This window comes from Pan paniscus, chromosome 1, assembly GCF_029289425.2.
Source record: "Pan paniscus chromosome 1, NHGRI_mPanPan1-v2.0_pri, whole genome shotgun sequence".
NCBI classification, from domain to species: domain Eukaryota; kingdom Metazoa; phylum Chordata; class Mammalia; order Primates; family Hominidae; genus Pan; species Pan paniscus.
The window spans coordinates 41705894-41718708 of NC_073249.2; the positions used below are offsets into that span (position 1 = coordinate 41705894).

At 35.8% G+C, this 12815-nt stretch overlaps 1 protein-coding gene across 5 annotated transcripts in view; it reads right to left on the reverse strand.

Annotated features, from left to right (window-relative positions):
- The window catches only part of CR1L (complement C3b/C4b receptor 1 like), a 93965-nt gene that overhangs the window by 46194 nt on the left and 34956 nt on the right, over positions 1 to 12815 (reverse strand). For all 5 annotated transcript variants that reach the window (XM_055108732.2, XM_055108711.2, XM_055108707.2 and 2 more), the window contains one exon: positions 8745 to 8830. In XM_055108732.2, coding sequence (XP_054964707.1) covers positions 8745 to 8830 — 86 coding nt within the window. The remainder of the gene's footprint in view (positions 1 to 8744; positions 8831 to 12815) is intronic.

Here is a 12815-nt window from a genome sequence, read left to right on the forward strand (position 1 = left end):
TGACCCAGCATCTTGCATCTACAAGCCAAGGTATCTCCCATGGGGAGTTCTAATTGGTGAGTTTAAAGAAAGCAGGCACATGTTCCAGGCAGTCATGCTGCGACTGAGAGGTGGTCACGGCAGCATATCTGCGAAGTCCATGCAGGGCACAGAGGGCAGGGACGCTAGTCAAGTAGGTTTTATCTAGCTGTCCCATAGAGAGGTGGTCACCAGGAGGCAGTTGTATAAGGCAGATATCTGGCTCGACCACGTTGAAAAATTGGGAGGAGGTACAGAACTAGAAAGGACATTAAGGGTGACTAAGCCCTGCTTCTGGCATGAGAAAGCTAAACATATTCTAAATGGATGCTGAGGCAACATAAAAATTCTAAGAATTCACTACGGTGTAAATATAAATAGATATTATTTTTATAAAGACAACAACAACAATTACGTCTTTGAAATATATAATATATGTAAATTGTTAAATCAAGTTTAGCCTACAGCCTTACATAGTTTAAGCTCAGCCTAAAGGTTTCTCTGTAAACTGCGAATTATAACGAGTGAAGATGTAAACAGACCGTAGCTTACTCTTATGCCAATCACCGAGTTTTGGCCAATCAAATGTGGCCAACTGTTTGAACTGTGTTCAAATAAGCCAAACGCTGAGCTATGACCAATCGGGCTGTTTCTGTACTTCACTTCTGTTTTCTGTACGTCAGTTTCCTTTTTCTGTCCGTAAATCCTCTTCCACCACGCAGCTGGGCAGGAGTCTCTGAGCTTACTTTGGCTTGGAAGGCTGCCTGATTTGCGAATCGTTCATTGCTCAATTAAACTCTTTTAAATTTAATTCAGCTGAAGCTTTTCTTTTTACAAAACGTATGGCAACAATACAAAAAGAGGAGGAGGACACAAATGGAATTAAATATTAATAGTTTGGGTATTTGCGTTGTTTGGAGAGTGGTAAAAGCACAATTTTAGTAGACTATAGTAAATCAAGGATGTCTGTCTCTAGAGTAGTGATTTAAGAATAAAAAATGAAATATAACTTAAAAGCTACTGGGGAAAATAGAATAATAAAAATACTTGATGAATTCAAAAATGGGAGAAATGAGGAATAAAGGCACAAACACATGAAACAAATAGAAAACAAATAACCAAGAGTTAAGATTTATCAGTAACTAGATTAAATTTATTTATTTTTAATTTTAACTTTTTATTATTAAATTTAAATGTTTCAAACACTAATGAACAACAAAGAAAGACTGAATAAAACAACAAAACTTTACCATATGATGTTTATAACAGACAAGCTTTAAATATAAGACAAAGAAGGGCTGAAAGTAAAAGATTTGAAATATATATAATATAAATACAAGAAAGAAAGCTGATATAGCTATATTAATGTACAAAGTAGATTTTAAGGCAAGAAGTATTATGAGAGGTAAAGAGAGACATTTCATCATGATAAAACAGTCAGTTCAGCAGAAAGAATAAACAAAAAATTTAATAAATGCATGTTAAACATGCATTTAATAACATGTTTAAAATACATAAAGTAAAAATTACTTAAAGATTGCTAGAACAAAGAGGAAAGACAGACAAATTCATAGTCATAGTTGGGGATTGTAATGGGTTGAATAACCACTGTCCTCCTTAAAAAATATCTGTGTCCTAACCTAATCTCTGAAACCTGTGAATGTGACCCAGTTTGGAGAGTCTTTGCAGATACAATCAAGTTAATGATCTTGAGTTGAGACCATTCTGGATTGCCAGGGTGGCTTCTAAATCCATGTCCAGTGTCTTTACAGGAGCCAGAAAAGCAAAGGACACACACAGAGGAGAAGGCGACTTGAAGATGGAGGCGGAAAAGGAAATGATGCATCTACAAGCCAAGGAACATCAACGATCGCCAGCAGCCACTGGAAGGAAGCCTGAAGAGAGGCACAGAACAGCTCGCAGATGGAACCAATCCTATTGACATCTTAACTGGATTTCTGGCCTCCAAACTGTTAAGAGAGTAAATTTCTCTTCTTTGAAGCCACCAAGTTTGTGGTAATTTGTTACAGCAGCCCTGGGAAACTAATACAGATATTTTACACATGCTTCTCCATAACTGAGAGAACAAGTGGAGGGAGAAAAAAAGTCTGTTCTAAACCACATTTTCCTAAATGACATTTCTAGAAAATGAAACAAAATAACTGTACAGTCTTTTCAAGTGCATATGTAACATTTTACCAAAATCATCCATATTTTGGGCCATAAACCATGTCTCAAATGATTAAATTAATGAAAGAATGATAACTAGAAGATCTCCAAATATTTAGAAATTAAGCAATGCCCTTCTAAATAGCCTATGGGTCAAAGAAGACATCAAAAGGTAAATTAGAAAACTTTTATGTACAATGATAATAAAAATATAAAGATCGTGGGAAGTAAAATAGTTTTAGAGAAAAATGTATAGGTTAAATGTATATATTAGAAAAATAAAGGTTGAAAACAAATTATCTAATCAAGATCAAGAATTTAGGAGTGGAGGAGTACACAAAGCTTAAAGAAAGTAGAAGAAAATAAGCAGAAATCAGTAAAAAATAGTCACACATTAAAGAAAAAACAAGAGAGTTAAAAGCAGTTTATATGAAAAGCTTAGTAAACTTGATAAAGCCCCAGTAAAACTAATTAAGGAAAAAGAAGCAAAAAGATATTACCAATATCAGAAATTAATTAGCATAGGAGTATCACTACAGAATTTACAGACATCCAAAGGATTTCCGAGGATATAATAAATAGCATTATGCTAATAACCTAGAAAATTTAAATAAAATGAGTAAATTCCTTGAAAAATATAACTTACCCAAACTAATTCAATATGATATAAAATAATAGTTTTATAGCTATTAAAGAAATTGAATCACTAATTTAAAACCTAACAACAACAACAACAAACCCTCAGGTCCAGATTGCTTCACTGCTGAATTCTTCCAAACATATAAGGAAAAATAATATTAATGTTACACAAATTATTTCGGAGACTAGAAAAAAATAAACAATTTTTAACACATTTTACTAGCCCAACATAATCTTGATGCCCAAACCTGATAAGGACATTAAAATAAAACCAAATTATAACCAAAGATCTCTTGAGAACATAAATGCAAATTTTCTAAACAAAATATTATGAAACTGAATCCAGCAATATTTCCAAAGGATGATACAATGATCAAAGTGAGGTTTACCTTGACTGATTTTAAATATTAAATCAATGTTACAACGTTACAATAAAAATATGAGCAATCCTGCACACACACACCACACACACACACTCACACACATTTCATAGATAGGATAATCATCTATAACACATCACAAGCAACATAGGTTGATTCTAGGAATTCAGAGTTTGTTTGCCCTTTAAAGATCAATCAATGTAATATATTACATTAACAGAGTGAAAAAGAAACATGATAATCTCAATACATGCAGAGTGATCAATTAGAATGAACATTCATGATAAATCTTTTAGCAATTAGAAGTAAAGGGGAGTTTCCTTAATCTAATAAAGGATATCATACAAAAATCTACAGCATACATCATGATTTATGATAACCATTAAAAGTCTTGTATCATCTCTTCTATTCAATGTTGTACTGGAGGTTCTAGCCAATGCAATAAAGCAGGTGAAATAAACAAAAGACATAAGAAAGGAAAAGATTTAAAAACTTTGTCCGATTCATAGATGACATAATTATGCAGCAACTTCAAAAGATATACAGAAAAACTATTCAATTTAAAAGTAAATTTAATAAAATTGCTGGAGCTGAGGTGAAACCAGTGCATATCTAAGAAGTAAATAGAGAATAAAATTTTAAAAATAATATGTAGTAATAAAGATAATGAAAGATGTACATGACTTCTATAAGGTAAATTAACAAATATTTTTAAAAGAAATTAAAGACTTCAAAAATGGGAGGATATATCATGTTCATAAATTTAAACTTCAAAACTAAATTTGTTAATGTCTACAAATTGATGTACTGAGTCAATAGAAACTCAATACAAATTCAAGTAGGATTCTTTTTGTGGAAATTGACAAGCTGATTCTGAATTTTATATGGTAATGCAAAGGGCCAAGAATCACCAAGTAAATCTTGAAGATGCACATAGTTAGAAGATATATGCCACCAGATATCAAATATTAATGTCATGCTATAGTAATTAAAATCTTAATGTAATGCTACTGTTTTTTTTGCCATTATAGTATGGCAAAAAACCAAAACAAACAAAAACACAATGTATGGCAAATAAACCAATGGAACAGAACCTCCCTGGAATGACATCCACATATAGGTCACCTGACTTATGGCCATGCTGCAACATTTAATAAATGATATTAGATCAATTGCCTATCCATAAGAAACAGGGTCTCACTCTGTCACCTGGACTGGAGTGCAGTGGTACCATCATAACCCACTGAAGCCTTGAATCCCTGTGCTCAAGGGATCCTCCCACCTCAGGCTCCCAAGTAGCTGGGACTTACAGGCATGTGCCACTGAGCCCAGCTAATTTTATTTTATTTTTTGTAGAGACAGGGTCTCGCTTTGTTGCCCAGGCTGGTCTCGAACTCCTGGCTTCAAGCAATCCTCCTGCCTTGGCCTCCCAAAGTGCTAGGATTATAGACGTGAGCCACCTCACCTGGCCCAATTGCCTAAGTAGAATAGAAAAAGCAGTAACTGGAAAAAAAGATCCATAAATTGAATATTATTAAAATGTAGAACTTCCTACAACAGAAGACATCATTAAGAAGGGAAAAAGAAAAAGAAAAGCCATAGCCTGAAAGACAACATTTGTGTTACATTTATTAGAAAACATGAGAATATTTAAATAACTTCTACAAAACAATAAAATCATAGACAAACCAGTAAATAATAGACAAAAGTTTGGAACAGGCTCTTCACAAACATATGAAAAGGTACTCAAGATCATCAGTGAAATACAATATAATAATAAAAAAACTGACCATCCTTCTTGCAGCAACAAAAGTGACTTCCAAATATAACACTGAGCAGAAGCCGGACACAGAAGAGTACCTATTTTTTGATTCCTTTATAAAATTTAGGAAGCAGCAAAACTATTAGTGTTATAAATCAGAATAGCAGTTACTTTGGGAAGATAACTGGGAAAGGGCATCAGGAAGGCTTCTGGGGTGCTGATAATGTTCGATATCTTAATCTGAGTGCCATTTACATGGATGCATTTAATTTGTAAATATCCACTGAACTGCATAATTAAGATGTGTGCACTTTACTACATATATATGTTATACTTCAGCAAAAAGTCTACATGGTACAAGAAAATTGTTGGAATAAAAAAAGACCTCCCAACAAAGTAAACTCCAGGCTATATGGCTTTTCCAGTGAATTCTTTTAAACATTTAAAGAAGAAATAATACCAATTTTATATAAACTCTTACAAGGAAGCAAATATATGAAACACTACCAGCTGGCTTTATAAGACTGTCATAAGTTTGATATCAAAATCTTATAAGGACGTTACAAGAAAGAAAATTACAGTCTAATCTCTAAAACAGGAATGGGATGATGAAAGTTTTCCGGAATTAATTGGCGGTGCTGGTTGCCCAATGTCTTAGTCTATTTGGGCTGTTATAACAAAATACTATAAACTGGTTAGCTCATACACAACAGAAATTTATTTCTCATAGTTGTGGAGGCTAAGGAGTTCAGGACCAACCTCTCTGGCAGATTCAGCATTTCTTCCCATGGCAGGAGGGGCAAAGGAGCTCTTCTGGGCCTCTTTTATTAGGACGCTAATCCCATTCGTGATAGCTCTGCTCTCATGATCTCATCACCTTCCAAAGGCCTCACTCCCTAATGTCATCACCTTAGGGGTAAAGATTTCAACATATGGATTTGGGGTGGACTCAAACATTCAGACCGTAATATACAACTTTATGAATATACTAAATACCACTGAATTGTGTAATTTAAAAAGGTAACTTTTATGATACATGAATTATACTTTAATAGAAACATTTAAAATGTATTATAAAAGGGTATTTGTTATATATAAAAATGATTAAATATTATGACTTAGTTGATTTTAAGAATGTAAAATTGAAATTCAAAATTATTTGCCTTTCAAAAATGTACTCAAAACAGTTTGTTACATTAACAGAAAAAAGAGAAACAGATATGATTACATCGATACATATAACTAAAGTGCTCGATAAACTTCAACATGATTCAAAGACAAAAAATTTTTAATAATGAAGAATATATGAGAATGTCCTTAATTCAAAAATGGCTATTTACAAAAAGCCTACCGTAAACACCAGGTTAATGGTGAAATGTTTTAATCCTTCCCTTTGAGATGTGGAACAAGACAAGGATGACATCTATTGCTACCAATGTTCAATGTTATACTGGTGGTCCTAGCCGTGTGGTAAAGAAGAAAGAAAATAAGGAGAAGGAAAGGAGGGAAGGAGGGAAGGAGGGAAGGAGGGAAGGAAGGAAGGAAGGAAGGAAGGAAGGAAGGAAGGAAGGAAGGAAGGAAGGAAGGGAGGGAGGGAGGGAGGGAGGGAGGGAGGGAGGAAGGAAGGAAGGAAAGAAAGGAGGGAGGGAGGGAGGGAGAACGGAAGGAAGCAAACAAGGAAGGAAGGCAAGCAGGCAGGCAGAAGGGAAGGAGGGAAGGAAAGAAAAGAAGACAAAAAGTTAAATAAAATTATAATTATCTGGTGGTTTTGTACAGTGTCAACCAGGCCAATTTGGAATTAAGTTTTCCAGACTTAGTTTCTCTGTATGGTTCTGGACTAGAGTTACAGCATGAGAAATTAGCCTGATATTTGAGAGGCAGAGGTTAAGCAACAGCCATTCCACTCTGAAAGTCACATCCTTGGATAGAGCTGGTGAGGCACATGCAGGAGTGGAGGGTTCAGAAGACAGACCTTTTACTGGAGGCTTGAGAAAAACATTCACACGGGGAGTTTCAGCATCCTCTGTGATGGCTCATTCTCTGTAGGCCAGGAATGACAGTGGGAACTGTTGCCATTGAACTGGGTTCTCTGAATTCACTTGGGGACCAAAGGAGCTCAGGGTGACAGAGTCCAATTGGCAGCACTTAATTGCCAGAGACAATTGTAATGGCTATTAGAACTGAAACAGCAATCAGAATGATTTGACTGAAGAGAACATTGTTATTGGGCTAATTGATCATGGAGTCTCTAAAATCGAAGTAGACGGGTAGCCGACTAAAGTGTTACTTGATTTGTATAAGCGTAAGAGATTTAGGTCAAGTGAATTGAAGTCTGACTTGAATTATTGCAAAAGAAGTTCATTGTTCATCAACAATTCCTAGACTTGAATAGTTTATAGATCCAGAGCAGCACCAACGGATGGGAGACTGGATTCTCTTGAGGAAGCACCATGCTACGCAGTCAAAAGCATGTATTGTAAATCTTCCCCTAGCCTTCTCCAAGAAGACTTACAGCCATTTACCAGGATTTGGATATAGAGAGTTTACAGAACTAGAAACAGATATAAAAATATAGATATAGGTATAGGTGTATTATTATATTGTTTGTTTTTTCTATTTTACTAATTTTTTTAAATATTTCCAAGAAAATTCCTATTCCAATTCCATGTTATCTTATTATAAATTTCAAATAAGATGGCAGGTTTCCAAATTTGTTTTACAAAATAGCCAAAGTGTTTCTTAAAGTGGATAAACAGCAATAAATGTGTGACCAATGTCATTTGTAAATTTAGATTCTGAAGCTCATAAACTTTCTAGTAAAAGTAACAACGTTTTTAAATACCAAGAAGAAAAATAAAGAAGTCCCCAAGTTATCCAAAGAGAAGAGTAAGACAAAGATGTTATACACTGTGTTTCACTCAGCCTCAGCCTGGCCCTCACTACATAGGTGTATTTTTTTTTTAATAAAATGAGATCTTGCCATATATGCCGTTCATCTGATTCTTTTTCCACATAAAACACATCTCTTTCTAGTCATTAAGTGCTTCTTTATGCTATCATTTTTTATGGCTGAATACCATGCCAGTGTATGGATATACTTATTTTCATTCTGCATAGCTATTTTATGTTTCTTAGGGAATTCTTTGTAATGCTCATTTGAACACATCTTTTTCCTTCTAGTAGATTATTTCCAAACCATAGTTTAAAATGTTTAGGTTACTCTAACATTTTAACTAATATAAATAATGCTGCAATGAAAAGTTTATACCAAACTGCTTTAAAAAGTGTGTGATTATTTCCTAAGTATAAATTCTAAGAAGTAGGTTAAAATACATGCGCACTTCTGAGGTTTATAGTGCATGGGGCCTTTCAAGAGGATGTGCTGATCTCGTGGTACATGAGAGTCCAGGTTCTTCCATAGCTTCGCTAACCTTGAAGAGTATCAATTTTTAAAATCTTTACTGATTTGCCAAGCAGGATGATTATTATACTGGAGGTGGTAGAACCAACATAATTTCAAGTTTATTGAAGTAAAATCAAGTTTGAAGGCTTTTACGTATTTAGGCCCCTAGAATTAGGAAAGACACATCCCAGGATAAGGAAGAACTTAAAGAAAGAGTTGCCAGGAACCCCATAGGAATATTTGAGAACATTACGGCTGTCTTCAGCCATGTGAAGGACAGATTGCACAGAGGAATTCAGTTAAGATTTTTATTATTCCAGAGAAATATTAGAATGTATCGGTAAAAGAAATAGGAATGCATATTTCAACTCACTGTCACAAACAGGTGTTTTATTATCCCAAATGACAGTGTTGCCTGAGATGATGCATGTGGCAGACGAGGAACCAATGAGTCGGTATCTAGAGGCAAAAAATAAGGAATGTTACATTCTAAAGACACAGGTCAACTACCCAATTAAATTACTACTTCCAGAGATTACACTCTTATAGAATTCAGAGGGACATTTTCCACTTGTCAAAGAACTGTCTATCACCTTCCCAAATTTCACATTCTTGGGACTTTGTCATTTTCTCTTCCATGCCTTCTCAGTTGGATGGGATTTCTCTTCTTTATTATCTTATGACACATTTTTATATAAATCAAAGATGAGTTACAGTTTTTCCTATAAATTTCATTTTTTTAAAAGACAACACAAGCTTCTTGAGTGCAGGGAAGCTGTCATATATATACATATGTATGTGTGTATGTAGTCCTGTTGTATGTATTTCTATGCCTTATAAGTATTAATATATAGATGCATGGATGGGCTTTTATCAGTAAGATTCATCAAAGTAGGCCATTCACAGTGGCTCACGCCTGTAATCCCAGCACGTTTGGAGGCTGAGGTAGGAGGACTGCTTGAGCTCAGGAGTTCGAGAGAAGCCTGGGCAACATAGTGAGACCCTGTCTCAACAAAAAATTTATTAAAAAGCCACGTATGGTGGCACATTCCTGTAGTCCTAGCTACTCAGAAGGCTGAGGCAGGAAGATCGCTTGAGCCTGGAAGATTGAGGCTGCAGTGAGTGTTGATCATGCCACTGCACTCCAGCCTGGGCAATAAAGCAAGACCTTGTCAGTAGGAAAGAAAGTGGCAGGGGAGAGAGAGAGAGAGAGAGACAGAGGGAGAGAGAGAGAGAAAGAGAAAGAGAGAAGGAAAGAAAGAAGAAAGAAAGAAAGAAGGAAGGAAGGAGGGAAGGAAGGAAGGAAAGAAAGAAAGAAAAAGAAAAAGAAAGAAAGGAAGAAAAAAAGAAAGAAAGAAAGAAAGAAAGAAAATGATTTATAACTAGAACCAAAGGCAATCCAAGCTGACCAAAAAGAACTGAACACTTATTTTATACTTAAAATGTTAAAGTTAGCAATTCTCAATTAGTACGTCTCAAACTGTTCAAAGTGTGCCATAAATTTGGAAGAATTTATAACATTTATTTTACTTCACCTGAGACCCTCTGTTGTGATAGATGGTTGGGCCTAACTAGTCATAGTGAGGGTAGGCTCAAACTTGATAGTACTATACATGAAGGAATGAAGCAATGTCAAGTAACAGTCATGGTTATTGGAATGGCTGAGAACTTTGTTTTACAAATATGTAGGAAAACCTGGCAGCATAAAGCTTTATTCAAACAACGAAACAGTGCCAAATGGAGATCAAATGAATAGTGAGACAACAGTGGGTCCTTCTGCAGACACTTGACACATTGTTACATTATAGTAGCTATTATGTTGTAATTATTAATGACTTCGATATCATTTTGGTTATTTATTATTATTATTATTTTTGAGATAGAGTTTCACTCTTGTCGCCCAGGCTGGAGTGCAATGTCACTGCAACCTCCACCTCCCAGATTCAAGTGATTCTCCTGCCTCAGCCTCTCAGGTAGCTGGGATTACAGGTGCACGCCACCATGCCCGGCTAATTTTTGTATTTTTAGTAAAGACGGGGTTTCATCATGTTGACTAGGGTGGTCTTGAATTCCTGACCTCAGGTGATTCTCCCACCTCAGCCTCCCAAAGTGCTGGGATTACAGGCATGAGCCACTGCGCCTGGACTCATTTTGTTTTTTAAAATTAATTAATTAATTAATTAATTTTTATTATACTTTAAGTTCTGGGGTACATGTGCAGAATGTGCAGTTTTGTTACATAGGTACACATGTGCCATGGCGGTTTGCTGCACCCGTCAACCCGTCACCTACATTAGGTATTTCTCCTAGTGCTATCCCGCCCCTAGCCCCCAACCCACCAACAGGCCCCGGAGTGTGATGCTCCCCTCCCTGTGTCCATGTGTTCACATTGTTCAATTCCCACTTCTCATTTTGTTTTTTAATGCCTTCTAGTACACCACCAAAAATGAAAGCATTCTCAATTGCACTGCCAACACACATGCACACAAATAGAGAACAAATGAAGTGAACAAGTCTGCAATCCTATATTTGTACCTCCTTCTATTTGTCTTAAGAACAAGACATCCTGGAGACTCTGGCTTTTGACCCCACTGAGGTTATTTCTCAAAGTGTTCTTTTTGATTTTCTAATCATGGGGATTGGGATAGGAATGGTGAAGCAAGTTCAAACTTAAATTGGCATTTTTTTCCTCCATACTATTGTTCAGTGTTGTAGTACTGAACATTTTAAATATGAGTCAAAGGATAACTTTATGTTCACTGATCAAGGGGAACAGATAGAAGAATATTTTAATTTATTAAACTTGTGTCCCAAAGTAGATTAAGTATTTGAACAAATAATGGTTTGAACTTTTCTCATTCAGAATGTTTGTGAGGAAGTAAATCAGAGAGACAAAATCCATGCTATTTATTTTAAGGAGAGCCAGGGACTCTCATATCCATTTAAACAGATTGAAGCCTTTACATCCTACCCCATCTTTTTGGATCTTCTGGGGAAGAGAGAGTTGTGGATTCACAAAGTTAAGCCATGGTTCAGGAAAAGCCATGATCATTTCGTTTCCAGAAACCACATACAGGATGTGGGTGAACATGTCTAGACTTTTGGGAGTCTCCTCCCCAGGGCCCGAAGAGGGACAGTGAAGGCTGGGATATTAGTCCCATTTCCATTTTCCTTCTTAATCTATGTGCCTTGAACCTGGTGGTTGGGTTAGGAAAAAATGAGAATAAAAAACAAGTCCTGTGAATTGTTTAGGTTAGCACATTGTTAACCTTAAATAATGAGATTCAGAAAATATATTTAAGGATAGAGTTTATTTGAGCACAAAGCTTAAGGGTAGCCACCTGGAAGACACCAACTCCAAATGAATGGGGTCAGCATTCCAAAGTGGAGGACGTAAGGTATCACTTACATAGGCAGAGACAGAGAAATTTTAGCAGGATTATATTTTCCATATGGGACCATGCATAGTTACATCACTTTGATTGGTTACATATTGCTACATTCCAAGGAAGATTATTGCTCCCTGAAAAGGCATAGTGATCTGAGTGGGTCTTATCTCTGGCGCCATTTGGTTTTAACTATTCACAGGAAAAAAAGGCAGAAGTTACAGCTGCCTGCTGCATGACTCAGGCTGCATAGCCACAGTCTTCTCATGGCTCAGAATAATTTAAAGTTCTCCCAGCTATAAGTTTGAATTGTTTTAAGTTCGAAAGATTTAATTTCACAATATACAATTCTTTGGCAGGAAGCCCATCCCCTTGGAAATTTAGTAGTAACTTAAAAAAAAAAACTTTTTATTTTGAGATAATCAGATTCCCATGCAGTTGTAGGGAATAGCACAGAAAGATCCCGGGTACACTTTACTCAATTTTCCCCTAATAATAACATTTTGCAAAACAATAGTGCAACATCAAACTCAAGATATTGAGACAGATATGATCCACCAGTTTTGTTCAAATTTCCTGTTTTACCTGTACTCGACTGTGTGCATGTCTGTTTATGCACATGTGCCTGTGTATTTACTTTTATGTAGTTTAAAAAAAAATAGACTTTGTGTTTTAGCACAAGTTTTTGGTTCACAGCAATAATGAACAGAAGATACAGAGATTTCCTATATACTCCCTGTCCCTATACATGGATAGCCTCCCCTATTATAAACATCTTTCACCAGGGTGGTACATATTTTTTGCAACTGATGAACCTACACTGACACATCATGGTCACCCCAAGTCCATAGTTTATCTTAGGGTCCACTCTTGGTATTGTACATCATATGACTTTGGATAAATTTATTATGACATGTACCTACTGTTATGGCATCATACAGAGTAGTTTCATACCCTCAAAATCCTCTGTGCTCTGCCTATTCATCCCCTTCTTCCCTAACCCCTGGCAACTGCTGATCTTTTTACATCTCTATAGTTTTGCCTTTTCCAGAATGGTG